Source organism: Procambarus clarkii, chromosome 6 (genome assembly GCF_040958095.1).
Source record: "Procambarus clarkii isolate CNS0578487 chromosome 6, FALCON_Pclarkii_2.0, whole genome shotgun sequence".
NCBI classification, from domain to species: Eukaryota; Metazoa; Arthropoda; class Malacostraca; order Decapoda; family Cambaridae; genus Procambarus; species Procambarus clarkii.
Genome location: NC_091155.1, coordinates 8,768,104 through 8,786,279, shown reverse-complemented (window position 1 = coordinate 8,786,279; position 18,176 = coordinate 8,768,104). Strand labels below are relative to the sequence as shown.

At 47.4% G+C, this 18,176-nt stretch overlaps 1 protein-coding gene and 1 non-coding gene across 2 annotated transcripts in view; one reads left to right on the top strand and one right to left on the bottom strand.

Annotated features, from left to right (window-relative positions):
* The window catches only part of LOC123749266 (transcription factor kayak), a 73,400-nt gene extending 72,166 nt beyond the window's left edge, over positions 1-1,234 (bottom strand). The window contains exon 1 of the mRNA XM_069305538.1: positions 824-1,234. Coding sequence (XP_069161639.1) covers positions 824-1,159 — 336 coding nt within the window. The 5' untranslated portion in view covers positions 1,160-1,234. The remainder of the gene's footprint in view (positions 1-823) is intronic.
* Positions 1,235-11,608: 10,374 nt separating this feature from the next.
* TRNAL-AAG (transfer RNA leucine (anticodon AAG)) lies at positions 11,609-11,690 on the top strand. The gene has a single exon. It is a non-coding gene; the product is annotated as a tRNA-Leu (tRNA).
* The last annotated feature ends 6,486 nt before the right edge of the window (positions 11,691-18,176 follow it).

Here is an 18,176-nt window from a genome sequence, read left to right as displayed (position 1 = left end):
TGGAGTTGTTTATTTTGATTGTGGCGGGCGAGAGTGAGCATAAGGAGTTAACTGGTACAATCAAGAAAATCATCAACTCACAACACATCACACTTGGCAACTACACCCCTCTCACCCCCCCCCCCTCCTCTCCATCTTAGGAGGACCCGTGAAGGGGGGGGGGGGAGGGGTGTGTGTAGGAGGACCTAGAGAAGGAGTACCTACACTACCTCAGAGTGTATAGACACTAGTGCTAGTGTGAGGGGGACACGTTGATACAAGCAGGTCACTTGGGGACCCCATGTCCTGCTGCCTCGTCCAGTACACGTGTCTGGCTCCCAGTACACCTGTGGCCGTCTGTACTGGCTCCCTCTCACCCCCCACTGATAACTGTCAACAGATGCTCCACTGGGAAGGGAATCAAGCCATGGAATGAACTGGTGAATAGTTTAGTACAAGAGCAGACGAATCGTGCGTTTGGCAGGCCAGTGTGGCATTACTGGGACCTTTGTTGAGGACAAACAAAAAAAGTCGTACACTAATGTACGTAGTGGCGCATTCCTCTCTTTCTACTGTTCAATAATGCTTTCTTGTGCTGTTTATTCCTTTATATCACTTACTAATATCTCTACGAAAACGCTTTCCTGTCTCCCTACCGCCTTAAAGAAGCATCTGTCGACGTGACAGTTCCCTAGAGCCGTGGCTGATCCAAGACCAAGTCACATATATCGGGACACCAAAGCATATATTTAACACCAGGAAACACTGACACTTCTATATAGAGTGACACACACACACTTGACACTTGAGACACACACTTGGAGGCAGAGTGTTGAGTACTCACCACCAAGCTGGTGATGGTCGGGGTGTCGAGCACAGGAGTACTGCTGCAGCTGCTGGTCGAGGCAGTCGTCGTCGACGACGTCGTCACCCCGACGCCCTCCGCTAGACTCGTCGCCACAGCTGTTATCGTCAAACTCACACTGGACCCTACGTCACTGTTGACGGCGGTGGTGGGGTGCGCCACGCTACCAGTGAGGTGTGGCGGGGGTGAGGTAGTGGTGACGGCTGTGGTGGTCTGGCCGCGAGTGAACATGGTTGAGGGAGGTGGGTGGTGGTGGTGGGCCTGACGCGCCGACAGCTTCCTTACAGTCACCTGGTGGGGCTGGCTGACTAACATGGACGGCTGTTGGCGTCACTGTAAACGTTGACCGGACTCCTCCCCCTCCTGCGATGACTCATGCACTGCCTGGCTCCGGCCGGCCACCTCACTCCTATATCTTCACCCCCCCAACCTCTCCCACCTCCTCTCCCACCTCCTCTCTATCCCACAACCATCGCTCACACACACACACATACCCTTCCCACACACTCCCAGCCCCTTCTACACTCCCCCACACCTCCACCATCGCTACAATCATTCAAATCATACCACACTGGCATAATTATAAGCTTGACAAGCCGCTGGCACACACACACTCACGTCGCTGTATTCATCATACTCAACGAAACAATATGAAACGCTTCGCCCCCCACCCTGCGTGACGTCACACTCATCTATATATAGCAGGCGACGTCAGCTCTGCTGTCATGTGACCAGTGACGTCATTCCCAACACTATTTTGCAGTATGATTATGCAAATTAATAACTTTCACAATAACAGTAGAGACATACGACAAGTATGAAGAGACAAGTATGGGGCAGGTATTGAGTGTATGGCGTACGAGCTGGCAATGATGATCACTTTGCTATGACAAGTCACGAGGGTGATAAGATAGATAAGGTTATCATGTGAGGTATGAACTAGAGGAATGCTCTCCAGGGGGCGCCACACCCTACATATACATGCTCCTCAATACAACGTCACCTCCTTAAATGTCCACACACGTGTGTGTGTGTGTATATATATATACATATACATGTTCCTATTAGCTTTTTCACGTGTGTATATGTGTGTGTGTATGTACATGTGTGTGTGTGTGTATACTAACATGTGTGTTGTATACATGGTGTAGCCCCAACAATGGGAGACCATACCATATTAAACACAGGGGGAACACTGGGGCTGGCAGCCACATCGGCCACCTCCCAACGCCACACCATTGCGCTTCCTCGCCATCTCTTGCAATTCCAACCACTTCAATCTCCTTTAACATAAATCACAATCATCCCACTCATAACCAGTCTTACCCAACGTTGGTTTTACCGTCAACACAAATGATAACAAATGTGTATTTACCCCAAAGGTCCGGTATATAAAGGATATTTACATCAGAGCGTCAGGCTCCAGCGACCTCTGGCATCCGTCTTACAGGGAATCTGTTCTTATTTGACGAAAATTTCAGAGAAATATGCGGGCTCCATTCCAGGATTCCTGGAACGGAAGTTGGAATACAGCAATTTCTTCCTGGTACTGTGAATGCCACTCTATCGAGCCAGCCAATTGCAAGCTTCCTTGCTTTAGCAATACGTATATAGTGCTTTCCGTCTATACAAGGAGTGCCAACCGGATCTTAGAAAGTTGTAGAATGTGCACTTTATTCATTCCATAAAAGTGCAAACAAATCACTTGAATTCTGACAGCTAAAACGACAGCCAAGTCTAGAATGATTATGGATTGATGAATATAAGACACTGGTCGTGTACTGGCAACCAGGAGGTCGCACCTGCTGCCATCACATGATCACACAACTGTCAGTGTGTTGTGGATGATTTAGATTCAACTACTCGGAACAAAACCGAAGCTGTAAACAGCCAAAACTCTACTACGTTTTAAATACAGCTGGAAAAGATTATCAGAGCAAATGGAGGGGACCTTAGACAAGCCGCCAACTTCCTGCCCTCATGGATGTCACTATAGTATTAGTGGCCGTCAGGTAAATTCAGGTAAAGGTTCCGAGTAGCACGGGTTATGTGAGTCCGTAGTGCATTGTTTATAGTTGGTGTGGTGGTATGTGGGTCCCAGCTTGGCAGGTGTTGTCCCGCTAACCTAAAGTGGTCAGGTGTGTGTGTAGGTGTTTAGTAGCGCTAGTGTGGCGCCATGTGTGGTAGTGTGGCGCCATGTGTGGTAATCTGACATCATATGTGAGGTAATCAAAGCACTCACCTAGTTGTGCTTGCGGGGATTGAGCTTCGGTTCTTTGGCCCCGCCTCTCAACTGCCAGTCAACTGTTGTACAGGCTTCTGAGCCTATTGGGTTCAGTCATATGTATATTCTAGTGTGACGCCATTTGTGATAATGGCAGTGTGGCTCCTGGTGTGTGTATCACAGCTAGTACTCACCTAGTTGCGCTTGCTGGGGTTAAGCTTCGACTCTTTGCTTCCGCCTCTCAACCATCAATCTACTGGTGTACAAATTCCTGAGCTTCTCGAGCTCTATCATATCTACATTTGAAACTGTGTATGGAGTCAGCGTCCACCACATCACTGCCTAATGCATTCCATTTATTAACTATTCTGACACTGAAAAAGTTCTTTCTAATATCTCTGTGGCTCATTTGGGCACTCAGTTTCCACCTGTGTCCCCTTGTGCGTGTGCCCCTTGTGTTAAATAGACTGTCTTTATCTACCCTATCAATTCCCTTCAGAATCTTGAATGTGGTGATCATGTCTCCCCTAACTCTGCTGTCTTCCAGCGAAGTGAGGTTTAATTCCCGTAGTCTCGGGAATACTGTCAGTGTTCCCTGGTCAGATCCTGGAGTTCCATGTAATTAGATTCAGGTACTGACCCTTCAACACATGTCTGATATAATTATACTCATTTGAGTTAAGTAAATTCTCCCCTGAAGGAAGCGTAGACTTACCACTAGTTTGCTGTATGTGAATCTCGTCTCCTATGATCAGATGTGATGGAGTCAGATGGAGTCAGATGTGTAACATAAGACAGAGGGGTTATCTTGGTTATCTTGAGATGATTTCGGGGCTTTGGTGTCCCCGCGGCCCGGTCCTCGACCAGGCCTCCACCCCCAGGAAGCAGCCCGTGACAGCTGAATAACACCCAGGTACCTATTTTACTGCTAGATAACAGGGGCATATGGTGAAAGAAACTCTGCCCATTGTTTCTCGCCGGCGCCCGGGATCGAACCGGGTGATAAGATCACAGGATCATAAGTCCAGCATGCTGTCCGCTCGGCCGACCGGCTCCCGAGCGAGCATCCCAGACACTGCCTTAATCGACTGAGCTACGACAGGATAAAAAGAGTTGAAACCGAAGTTTCAACCTTATCTTTCTTATTTTGTTGGGAACTGGTTCCAAGGGGCCGGGCCTATCCTAACCCCATTACATGGTACTCCCTTACCTTGATTTTTACTCTAGCAGGTCCCCCCCCCCCCCGATACAACAGTTGCTAAGCTTAGCGACTGTACTTGTTGTCGTTCTCGAACGCTTTGTTGCTATATTACTAATATCAAACCGTGTAACTAGCTCGTCAAGACTGTAATGTGCTTAGCTAGAAGACTATTAGAAAAAAAAGTGTCATTATATGCCTCTGTAGCCTTTTCCACCACCACCCACAGGATGGGTATGGGGTCCACAACCACCCAAAGGATGGGTGTGGGGGTCCACCACCGCCCACAGGATGGGTATGGGGTCCACCACCACCCACAGGATGGGTATGGGGTCCACAACCACCCACAGGATGGGTATGGGGTCCACAACCACCCAAAGGATGGGTATGGGGGTCCACCACCGCCCACAGGATGGGTATGGGGTCCACCACCGCCCACAAGATTGGTATGGGGTTCACTACCAACCCACAGGATGAGTATGCGGTCCACTACCACCCAGAGGATGAGTATGCGGTCCACTACCACCCACAGGATGGGTATAGGGACCACCACCGCCCACAGGATGGGTATAGGGTCCACCACCGCCCACAGGATGGGTATGGGGTCCACTACCACCCACAGGATGGGTATAGGGACCACCACCGCCCACAGGATGGGTATAGGGACCACCACCGCCCACAGGATGGGTATAGGGTCCACCACCGCCCACAGGATGGGTATGGGGTCCACTACCACCCACAGGATTGGTATGGGGTCCACTACCACCCACAGGATTGGTATGGGGTCCACTACCACCCACAAGATGGGTATGGGGTCGACCACCTCTTGCCCACAGGATGGGTATGGGGTGCATAATAAATGAACTAAACTACGAGGATATCAGTTCAGCCAAAATAAATTATGAAATAAAACTTGATCTAAGCATTAAGAAAGATCCCAAGTCTTTTTTACGTCTATATAAGAAGTCAAACCAAGAGAGAAGACTGAGAAGAACCCATAAATGGTAAGACCCGCCAAGTTCTAATTGACGACAAGAGAGCAACAACCCTGAATGGAAACATTACATGTGTTCACAGCAGAAAGATCAAACAACATCCCAATACCCCACGCAAGTGTTGGAAGCACGGAAAGAGAATGAATTAACGGATATTCCCATAATGTTTCATATAGTCAGAAAGATCACCGACAAATTAAAGAAAGATCAAACATTAATGCTATGTACTCTCATAAACCTAATGTACCTTCTTGTTTATAAATAAATAAATATAAATAAGGACTTCCAGGAGATGTGGTATACATGGACTGCTGTAAAGATTTTGATAAAGTACGACATAATAGGCTGGGGAGGAAATTACAACACACAGGGAATAAATAGTAAAATACTAAAATGGATAAACCCCCCTTAGTGAAAACAATGAATGTAAGTGATCGTCCTAAACAGAAATGAATAGGATTAGAAATATTTGGCAAGCGCAACACCGCAAGGTACCATCTTGGGGCCGTTTTTGTCATATATATAAAGGAAAATATTACAAACCACATCATCAAATTTGCAGATGGTATTAAGAGTTATGATAAAGTAAGGAGCGAAAACATTACCGAGGCCTCACAGCCTTGTTCATCAACATGAACAACACAGATGGTCAGACGACTGGCAGATGACCATCAATACTGAAAAATTTAAAATCTTGAATTGTGGGGCATAAGAGTGCACCTCCCAACTATTAAATTAACAACACTATCATGCAGCTGATTGATAAGGAGAAAGGGATATGAATTAGGATCAACCAGTCATTGAAAGTTGCTCATTGAAATAAGTGGGAGCTGCAGTATAAAAAAAAAATAATTAGGAATAATTAAACGAACCTTTGACTTTAAGGAAAATCACGTGGTTATTGGACTGTACAGTTCTCCGGTTGGCCCTCGTCTGGATTACTGTGTCCACGTATGGAAACCTCACCTTCACAAGCATATTTTGACTTTGGGGAAAGTTCAACACCGGGCAGCAACAATCATCCCCCGAACTAAGTCGACTCTTATGCTAGGAACTGTATAGGCCACAGGGATGCCAACACTGCCAAACTGGCATGACGGGGCTGACTTCACCGAGACCTTTAAAATACTGAACACCTTGGAGGATATTAATGCACGCCTGGTCATCCTGGTCAGCCTGGTTGACCAGTCCAGCAACCAGGAGGCCTGGTCGACGACCGGGCCGCGGGGACGCGAAGCCCCGGAAGCACCTCAAGGTAACGCTATTGCTTTACAAGGTCAAAGGTAACACAAACAAAGGGGAGCAGCTTCAAGCTCAACAAGCCACAATGTAGGACGGAAAACAGATGTTTTATTTTATTTGAGTTATATATACAAGAGTTTTTACATTCTTGCAAAACACTAGGACGCAAAGCGTTTCAGGCCGGTCCTTAGTCTTAATTTTAACTGGAATACGACCCGCCAAATCGTTTAACAATCAGGTACCCATTCACTACTGGGTGAACAGTGGCATACGGTTAAGGACTGACGCCTAATCAATGCACCGATAGGGTTATTGAACTGCCTACCCGCCGAAGTAGTAAATGTCAAGACTTCTGTTCAAAATTATATTCAAAACAAAAATCCTCAGTAACAATGGAGGTACATTTGACAAGTCGCAGGCTTCCTGTCCCCGTCGAGGCCACTTTAGTGACCTCAAAGTAATTTCAGGTCAAATCCATTATACTGTATAATGAGGCTAGCAAGACTGTTTACTTGCTTAGCTAAATGAATCTTAGGGTTCTGTTCCTGAGACCATTATGTAGCTTTGTCTACCCCCCCCCCCCCCAAGGGATGGGTATGGGATACATTACCCCCCAAGGGATGGGTATGGGATACATTACCCCCCAAGGGATGGGTATGGGATAAATTACCCTCCAAGGGATGGGTATGGGATACATTACCCCCCAAGGGATGGGTATGGCGTGCATTACCCCCCAAGGGATGGGTATGGAGTGCATTACCCCCAAGGGATGGGTATGGAGTGCATTACCCCCAAGGGATGGGTATGGAGTGCATTACCCCCAAGGGATGGGTATGGGATTCACTACCCTCACAGGCTTGGTATTAGGTGTGTGGGAGATTACACCCTTTCCAATTTTAATCCCTTTCCACCCAAGAAGCAAATTAGAGATCAGCCCAAGCTTCGTCTTGAGGCAAAGCTCAACGCTTTAAGCCATATTGATGCTCTGTCCACAGAGCATTCTCTCTCTCAAATTATATACACTGATGGTTCCCTACACCGCACCACGGGTGCAGCTGGAAGTGCAGTTGTCCTGACAATGGGCGATGGCTTATACTTTGAGTGGGGAGTCCGTATAAACAACTGGGCCTCTACCCTTCAGACTGAACTATTTGCCTTGCTACTTTGCATACATCAGATCTTTAGTAGATTATGCTGCACCTCTGCTTGTTTTGATGCCTGAAAGAAAGCTTGGAGGGCTTGAAAAATTGCAAAACGAAGCCTTGAGGATAATCCTTGGGTGCCCTCGTACCACAAAGATACTTAATATGAGAAAGGAACTTAATATTCTGAGCGTTGTTGATCGTGTTACTGAAATTAACTGTCAAATTGGTATAAAAATGCTTAGGCTAACTCATCCTAATCCTTGCACAGAAGCCCTCCAGAATTTCTTTATTGAAGATCAGCATTGTTCCAAATGGATAACAAAAACTGGAACTCAACTCAGAATGTATCAGGTTCATGATTTGTACCAAGAGAAACAACAACGGCACTTTCCTGCACCGTGGGAGGTTACACCCTTTCCAGTTTTAATCCCTCCCTTTCCACCCAAGAAGCAAATTAGAGATCAGCCCAAGCTTCGTCTTGAGGCAAAGCTCAACGCCTTAAGCCATATTGATGCTCTGTCCACAGAGCATTCTCTCTCTCAAATTATATATACTGATGGTTCCCTACACCGCACCACGGGTGCAGCTGGAAGTGCAGTTGTCCTGACAATGGGCGATGGCCTATACTTTGAGTGGGGAGTCCGTATAAACAACTGGGCCTCTACCCTTCAGACTGAACTATTTGCCTTGATCCTTGCACTGAAATGTGTACAAGTCTCAAAACTTGATACATTAATTGTAAGTGACTCCTTATCATCCTTAAATGCTCTCAACTCTTTAAGACATAACTGTAACATGCTCGTGTCCGAAGCTAGACACAAATACAACAAAATTATTAAGGATGGTAACAGAGTCCATTTCATGTGGTCTCCATCTCATGTTGGCCTCCGAATGCATGATAGAGCTGATAAGTTAGCCAAAGAATCTGCCTTTAAAGGAGCCGTTGAGTGTAACCTTGGATTGTCAATGAGCAATCTGAGAGCAGCTGTACACCGAGAACTTCAACAAGATCTTGTAGATCTGAGGCAAAGTGAAATTGACACCAGTAATTCCATCTATCATCATACTATCATGCAAGAGGAGCCACACATCTATGGATCATCCAATAAAATCAGCAGACTTCTAGATGTTACTACTGCTCGGCTTAGACTCGGTTACAAGTATCTCTGGGAATTCTCATTATCTGCTGATGTAGACCTGACCAAATGTAAACTGTGTCAACAAAATTATTCGCACACCCTCCGTCACTATGTGATGGAGTGCGAAAAGATACGTGAATTTAGAGACAATTCTATAACCAATGTTCCAGCGATGTGTCAATATTTCATTCAAAATGATCTGCTACCAGAAATTTTAGCCAAATATCCCCAGTTTGCTAACTGTAGGTAGTAACTAAGTGATTGTAACCTATCCACCGCTGCCCACTGGATGGGGGGCGGTGTGCAGGACAAACATATAAATTTTGACACTAGCTCTCCACATATGTCAGTTGCTTAATTTAGAACCTGTACTTGAGGTCGATCTCGAACCCATTGTTGATGTGATGACTTATATTGAATTTTGTAACTAGCTCATCAAGATTGTAACTTGCTTAGCTAAATGAATTGTGGGGTTCAGTCCCTGAGCCCATTATGTGCCTCTGTAACCCTTTCCACTACCGCCCACAGGATGGGTATGGGGTGCATAATAAATGAACTAAACTACTCCTTGCACTGAAATGTGTACAAGTCTCCAAACTTGATACATTAATTGTAAGTGACTCCTTATCATCCTTAATTGCTCTCAACTCTTTAAGACATAACTGTAACATGCTCGTGTCTGAAGCTAGACACAAATATAACAAAATTATTAATGGTAACAGAGTCCATTTCATGTGGTCTCCATCTCATGTTGGCCTCCGAATGCACGATAGAGCTGGTGAGTTAGCCAAATCTGTCTTTAAATGAGAATTTGAGTATAACCTTGGATTGTCAATAAGCAGTCTGAGAGCAATATTACACCAAGAACTTCAACAAAATATTGTAGATCTGAGGCAAAGTGAAATCAACACCAGTAATTCCATCTATCATGCAAGAGAAGCCACACATCTATGGTTCATCCAATAAAATCAGCAGACTTCTAGATGTTACTACTGCTCGGCTTAGACTCGGTTACAAGTATCTCTGGGAATTCTCATTATCTGCTGATGTAGACCTGACCAAATGTAAACTGTGTCAACAAAATTATTCGCACACCCTCCGTCACTATGTGATGGAGTGCGAAAAGATACGTGAATTTAGAGACAATTCTATAACCAATGTTCCAGCGATGTGTCAATATTTCATTCAAAATGATCTGCTACCAGAAATTTTATAGCCAAATATCCCCAGTTTGCTAACTGTAGGTAGTAACTAAGTGATTGTAACCTATCCACCGCTGCCCACTGAATGGGGGGCGGTGTGCAGGACAAACATATCAATTATGACACTAGCTCTCCACATATGTCAGTTGCTTAATTTAGAAACTGTACTTGTGGTCGATCTCGAACCCATTGTTGATGTGACGACTTATATTGAATTTTGTAACTATAGCTCATCAAGATTGTAACTTGCTTAGCTAAATAAATTGTGGGGTTCAGTCCCTGAGCCCATTACGTGCCTCTGTAACCCTTTCCACTACCGCCCACAAGATGGGTATGGGGTGCATAATAAATCTACTAAACTAAAAAAAACTAACCCCATCCCATACCCATCGGGATGGGATGGGGTGCATAACCCTCTTCCCCATCCCACGGGATGGGTACTGGGTGCACTACTTCCTCAAGTTGGGTATGGGGGTTGCATTATATGCAAACTAATTGAAGAGTATATTCACCTGAATAGAGCAGCCGGGCCACCGTCTGTAGTGGCCTCCGCGGGGACAGGAAGCCGTGGCATCACATCAAAATGGGGACTTCCAACCACCACAAATAGATCATCCACATTAGAACCAAACAAACAAAAAATAAAAACTTACTATTTTTATCAAAATACATAAGTATATTTGAAAAGATATACGCAAAAATATAATAGTTGAGGATCCCAGTAGCACAGTAGGATTCGTTCTTGATTTGCAATCAGGTTCGAATCCCGGGCGGGACAGAAATGGTTGGACGTATTTCCTATCACCTAATGCACCTGTTCACCACGCCGTAATAACAATTAGTAGGTACCCAGGTCAGCTTGTTGTAGGGTAGCATCCTAGGAGGGAACTCGATATAAAGTACTTAATTTCATCCTTATAGTTTCCTACCTATATAGTACCTTAAACTCGCACTATATCTTGTGCTACCCACTCCCCCAATATATCTGCCTAAGCCATTCAACTTCACCACTGTAATCATTGCTACCATCTTTAGGTATGATGGCTTTAGTGGCTTAATTAGGTATTGTATGTACTATACCTCTATCTTTAAATCAAACAATGTTTGTACTGTAACTCTGCAACTACGTATGTACTTTTCCTAAATAAATTATTATTATTATCTTATATCATGGTTCTTATACTGAACACATTTCACTACATTATACCTAGAAATAATCCTCAAACTATGCTATAATGTACCTGTTGATAATCCTCACATTTTACTATGTGCTCTAATCTTATAATTTACTATAAACCTACTAATCTTCGTCAAATTTTCTTACAATGTACCTGTTAACAATTATCAATTTTGCTGGAAATTACCTATTTAAAATCATCAGTTAGATTATAAGGACCTGCCCGAAACGCTATAAGCTTGTATAGTGACTTTATAAAAATATAAAACCATCAATGTTCTCTCATAAACTCAACGTACCTTTGTGTATATATAAATATAATCCTAACGTATGTATGAATATATATACATTGGCGGCCTGTCCCCCCCAACACAATGAGTTATTAAAATTACAAAAATTGTCTAGTGGCTTAAAACGTTTACGAGTGTCAACGGTTGGGTCAGGTAGCGTGGCCGAGTGGTCTAAGGCGCTGGTTTAAGGCACCAGTCTCTCCGGAGGCGTGGGTTCGAATCCCACCGCTGCCAGACTGTTTTTTTTTCTTAATTCGTTTATTACATTGTTGCCATTGCATTTATTAAGTTTTAACTTTTATTCTTAAAAGTATATATCAAGCCTATACAGTAATTAAACAAGATACTCATCCTGTAAGCGGTTTATAGATTATTGTGCACCTCATACTCATCCTGAGTGACAGCATATTGAGCACCACGTACTCATCCTGTTATTTTAGTTTATTGTGCACCCCATACTCACCCAGAGTGGTACTGTAGTTTATTGTGCACCCCATACTCACCCCGAGTGGTACTGTAGTTTATTGTGCACCCCATACTCACCCAGAGTGGTACTGTAGTTTATTGTGCACCCCATACTCACCCTGAGTGGTACTGCAGTTTATTGTGCACCCCATACTCACCCTGAGTGGTACTGCAGTTTATTGTGCACCCCATATACTCACCCTGAGTGGTACTGCAGTTTATTGTGCACCCCATACTCACCCTGAGTGGTACTGCAGTTTATTGTGCACCCATACTCACCCCGAGTGGTACTGTAGTTTATTGTGCACCCCATACTCACCCTGAGTGGTACTGCAGTTTATTGTGCACCCAATACTAATCCTGAGTGGTACTGTATTTCATTGCATGTGCACCCCATACTCACCCTGAGTGGTACTGTAGTTTATTGTGCACCCCATACTCACCCTGAGTGGTACTGCAGTTTATTGTGCACCCCATACTCACCCTGAGTGGTCCTGTAAGTAAGTAAGTAATTATCAAAAGAAGGCACCAAACCGGGAAGGCTATGTAGCACCATCAAATACGCAAAATAATCAGAGGGCGCTAAATATCACCAAGGATGCCAATACGAGAACAAAAACGCATAAGGCGAACGATATCAAAAGTATCCGAATCACCAAGAATTCTATCGAGGGACAGGTGACCGCGAGGGGCGGTCGGAAAGCAAGACACACGCTCGTCCTGGAAGTCAGGACATTCAAGAAGGACATGCAAGACCGTAAGAGGGACAATGCAACTAGGACAATAAGGAGCAGGGCGGCGCTCCATCAAGTGACCATGGGTTAAGCGAGTATGGCCAATACGCAACCTCGCCAGAGCTGTTTCCCACCGCCGGTTACGGTGGAAGGAGGACGGCCACGAGGAAACACAACATTTAAGAGTACGCAGCTTGTTACCAGTAACAGACAACCAAGAAGCCTGCCAACGGGTAAGGACTGAGGAATGGATAACCGGGTAAAAGTCGGAATACGGAATGCCTTTACGACAGATGGGACAAGAGCGGACAGCTTCCTTAGTGGCAGCATCCGCACGCTCATTTAATGACACACCAATATGGCTGGGAACCCAACAAAACTCAACCGACTTAAATTTACTGTGAACGAGAAACAGCCAATGCTGGATCTCGACAACTACTGGATGAACCGGATTAAAGGACCCGAGAGCCATGAGGGCACTACGAGAGTCAACAACAACCACAAAGGAAGACTGACAACGAGAAAGCAGGAGACGAAGAGCATAGAGAATAGCATAAAGTTCCGCTGTAAAGATGCTAGTCTCCGGAGGCAAGCGACACATATAAGTGCGATCAGGAAAAACAACAGAGTAGCCAACACCGTCCGCTGACTTAGACCCATCGGTGAAGACAGAAACGGAGCGGGAGTGAGAAGAAAAGTGCTCGAGGAAAAGGCGTTTTAGAACCGTAGGAGGGGTAAAACCTTTAGTGATACGGGTCAAGGAAGTACAAAACCGCGGAAGAGGGACCCTCCACGGGGGCAAAGAAGGAACAACACGAGGAGAAACATCAGAAATACGAACGGAGAGAGAATCCTGTAGGCGAGATAACCGGACAGAAAGAGGGAGGTGGTGAAGAAGAACAGGAACCGCAGGAGGGGTAAAAGTTAAAGCACGACAGAGGCGAGAGGAAGGATGTTGCAAGGACCGCGCAAGATAGCGAAGACAGTAGCGATCACGGCGGTCCTGGAGAGACAGGAAGCCAGTGTCAACATATAAGCTAAGGATGGGAGTCGAACAAAAGGCACCAGAACTGAGGCGCAACCCAGTATGATGCAAAGCATCAAGACGGCGAAGAGTAGAAGGAGAAGCAGACGAGTAAGCAGGGCAACCATAATCGAGCTTAGACAGGACGAGAGAGGAATGTAAAGCAAGGAGAGTGCGCCTATCTGCCCCCCCAAGAAGTATGGGACAAGACCCGAAGGAGGGTAAGGGCCTTAGAGCACTCAACACGGAGGCAAGAGATATGGGGAGACCAAGACAAACGAGTGTCAAGGAATAACCCCAAAAGCTTCGCGGAATCTTTGTATTCAAGGGGATGACCATAAAGTGACAAAGAGGGACGAAGAACAACCCGTTTCCGCGTAAAAGTCATGGCACAAGTCTTAGAAGTAGAGAACTTGAAGCCATGACCTGTGGCCCAAGACGACACGGCATCAATTGCAAGTTGAAGCCGGCGTTGAAGGAGAGGCGAATCATCACCCTGACAGCAAAGGGTAAGATCATCGACATAGAGAGCGGAGAAGACACCAGAAGGAAGAGAGGAAAGAAGACCATTGAGGGCAACAAGAAAAAGAGTAGTGCTCAGAACACTACCCTGGGGCACACCTTCGTATTGCTGAAAAGAGGGAGAGAGAGCGGTACCAAGGCGCACCCGAAAGGAACGACGAGAGAGGAAGCTGCGGAGAAAGAGAGGGAGATGACCACGAAGGCCAAAAGAATGAAGTTGAGATAGGATATGATAACGCCAAGTGGTGTCGTAAGCCTTTTCTAGGTCAAAAAGGACGGCAACAACGGAGGTCTTCGCAGCAAAAGCAGTACGAATATAGACCTCCAAGTTCACCAGGACATCTGTCGTGCTGCGGCACTTGCGGAAACCAAATTGAGAAGGGGAGAGGAGGTGATGGTGTTCCAGGAACCACATCAGACGAACGTTAACCATACGTTCAAAGAGTTTGCAGACACAACTTGTGAGAGCAATAGGGCGAAAGTCCTTAGGGGAAGTACCCAGAGACCCCGGTTTGCGAACAGGGAGGACAACGGCATCGAGCCAGTCCTCAGGGACTGACGACGACTCCCAGATCCGATTATACAGACTCAGTAAATACTGAGACGTGCTCGGAGGGAGATGGCGAAGCATCTCATAATGAATACCATCGGAGCCCGCCGCTGTAGAAACGCAGAGGGCCAGGGCAGAACGAAGTTCAGAGAGAGAGAAGGGATCATTATACGGAAGCTGAAGATGAGTGCAGAAATCTAAAGGACGAGACTCAAGGACAGGTTTACGAAGAAGGAAAGATTGGGGAAGATGAAGACCAGAGCTAACAGAAGAAAAGTGGGAACCCAGTTCGGAAGCGACCTGCAACGGGTCCGCCACAAGAGTATCATGGAGGTGAAGGACCGGTGAAACATCGGGAACGAACTTACCCGCTATCTTGCGGATACGCTTCCAGATCTGGGCCAGAGGGGTCTCGGACGTAATTGTTGAGACATAAGATGCCCAACATTCACGTTTAGCCGTACGGATGGCCCTACGGGCCACCGCACTCGCTTTCCGAAAGAAAAGAAAAGAATCGGTCGTCTGCCTACGGTGGTGCCTCTTCCAGGCTGCACGCTTACAGCGGACAGCCCGAGCACAGTCCGCATTCCACCAGGGAACGCACTTCCGTGGACCCCGAGAGGAAGAGCAAGGAATAGAGCGGAGGGCAGCGGTGAAGACAGTGTCATGAAAAAGGAGGAGAGCAGCACTGAGGGTAAATAGGGTCCAGTCTGCCTTAGCAAACTGCCACCTAGGGAAAGAGAGGGAAGGGCGAAAAGAGAAAAAGGAAACAAGGATGGGGAAATGATCACTTCCATGGAGGTCATCAAGAACCTGCCACGTGAAATCTAAGTAAAGAGAAGAAAAGCAGAGAGAAAGATCAAGACAAGAAAGGGTGCGAGTCCGAGAGTCCAAATGAGTGGGCTCACCAGAATTCAGAAGAGACAGGGAAGAAGAGAGGAGAAACGGCTCAAGGAGGCGACCCCGGGTATTCGTCAGAACGTCACCCCAAAGAGAATGACGACAATTGAAGTCACCCAGCAGGAGCACAGGCTCCGGCAAGGAGTCCAGGAGGTGTTTCAAATCAGGAAGAGAGAGTGGGACACTCGGGGGGAGATAAATGGAACAAACTGTGTACCATTTCCCCACAAAGATATGAGCAGCAGAACAATGGAGAGGCGAAGGAAAAAGTAAAGGAACAAAGGGAACATCAGCCCGAATCAAGAGAGCAGAAGAATTAGAAGCCCCAGCAATGGCTGGGGGGGGGGGGAAGAGAAAGGAATAGCCACGAAAACGACCAGGACGAGCACCAAGCATTGGCTCCTGGAGACAGACACAAAGGGGCGAAAACCGCGAAATCAGAAGTTGGAGTTCGAGGAAATTGGCGTAATAACCTCGAACGTTCCATTGAAGAATGGACAACGACGAGAAGAGAAAGGACAAAAACAGAGAACAAGGAAGAAACAAAGGCGAAAGAGCAACAGAGCACGTTAAAGAATATCAGGGTCGGGATCAGGGTCAGCAAAGTCAGGGTTAGGGGGCATGGGTAAACTGAGCAAAGACGGAGGGAAGGAAACGAGAGAACAGATCAGAGGTGGGCGGGCAGGGTCCGGAGGAGGAAGAGGAAGAGGAGGAGACAACGGAGAGGAGCCGTCAAGGACAGCAGCAGGAGGGGGAGTAGAAAGAGGGGAGCGCACCCCAGCAAGAGCAGCAACCGAAAGGGAAGCAGGGGCCAAAGAAACCTCCATAGCAGGAACAGGGGGCGCAAGCACTGAAATGGGAGGGGAAGGAGCAACAGAGCCAGGAGGAGCTGAGGAAGAAAGCGAAGCCTTCTTACCCGCCGGGGAAGAGGAAGGAGAGGAGCCAGGCTTACGCTTCTGACTTAAAGAGACCGGTGTCCCAGCAACTACGTACCGGGCAACGGATTCCAGTGTCTCAACAGGAGAAGCCGAACGAGAGCACACACGACGGCCGTTAGGAGAGTGATGGACATCCGCCCGCACCGACAGGCGGTGGGGAGAGCCGATAGATGGAGGAAGAGAATGGGAAGGAGGATCGGAGGGGGACGAGGAAGAAGACACAGAAGACACGACAGACCGGGTAGAAGGAAGGGGAACCCCAGACAGAGGACCAGGAGGAGGATCCTTCGGGAGAGAACCCAAAGGAACAGAGGAGGGGGCAGTGGGCGCATCAGGGTCCAAGGCCCGGAAACGGTTGTGAGTCTGATGAAGGCGGGAAGGACGAGGAGAGGAAGAGCGCAACACGCGAGCATAAGAGATATTAGCATAAGGCGGGAGCCGGCGAACCTGGCGTCTCGCCTCAGGAAAAGATAAACGCTCCCGGTGCTTCAGGTTGAGGACAGCTGCCTCAAGCTTGTAATGGACACATGCACGGGAGAAGGTAGGATGGGCCTCACCGCAGTTGAGGCAACGAGCCTGGGGAGAAGTGCACTCCGACTTAGAGTGACCTTCGCCACCACATCAAGGACAGAGAGAGACAGTCCTGGAGCAGCGGAGGGCACCATGCCCAAACCTCCAGCACTTGTTGCAGAGCCGAGGAGAAGGAATGTACTCCTGGACAGAGCACCTGGCACCAGCAAGAATGACAGAGGGTGGAAGGGTTCTACCATCAAAGGTAATCTTCACAACCCGGAGGGGTTGACGGCGACTACCACGAGGGGGACGAGTAAACGTGTCCACCTGGAGAATAGAATGGCCCTGGGCAGCGAGGATATGTCGAATATCGTCGTGGCAGTCGCGCAGGTCCCGAACACCGGTTGCAACATGGGGCGGGAGCAAAATAATGCCAACACTGGCATTCAACTGAGCGTTCTTCGAGACCCGAACGGGGGTCTCGCCAAGGCAGGATAAGGCAGCCAAGCGGGAAGCAGCATCCTGAGAAGGAGCAGCAACGACACGTGTACCGAGACGAGTGGGGTTGAAAGTAATGGAGGCATCCACGGAATCAATGAGATGTCGATGAAGGGAGAAATCGTCAGGAGGCGCAGAATCAAGAGGGAGGAGATCAAAATATTTGGCCCACGAAGCGGGACCAAACAAGGCTTGATAGGTAGCAGAACTGGAAGGAATCGAGCGAGGGCGGCCATGACGAGGACGGCGGTGAGAACCCCCAGAGAGAGAGGGGTTAAAAGGCGCAGTAGTTACAACTAGAGAAGGAGCCGCACCAGGGGACGAGGTAGTCACCACTGGGGGCTTGGGGCTCGACCCACCCACAGAGGAGGGAGGGGAGCCAGGGGAAGGAGTCAGAGAGGCCAAAGGAGGAGCAAGGTCGGGGCCCAATGCAGCGGAGGCTACAGAGCCCGGTCTTCCAATACGGACCGACTCAGGGGCTTGGTCGCCCACCCCACGAGCCTGAGAAGGTAAGCTAGAAGCAGCCGAAACAGGGGTTATCATCTTGACGAAAAGAAGAATTCACTCACGAATGTG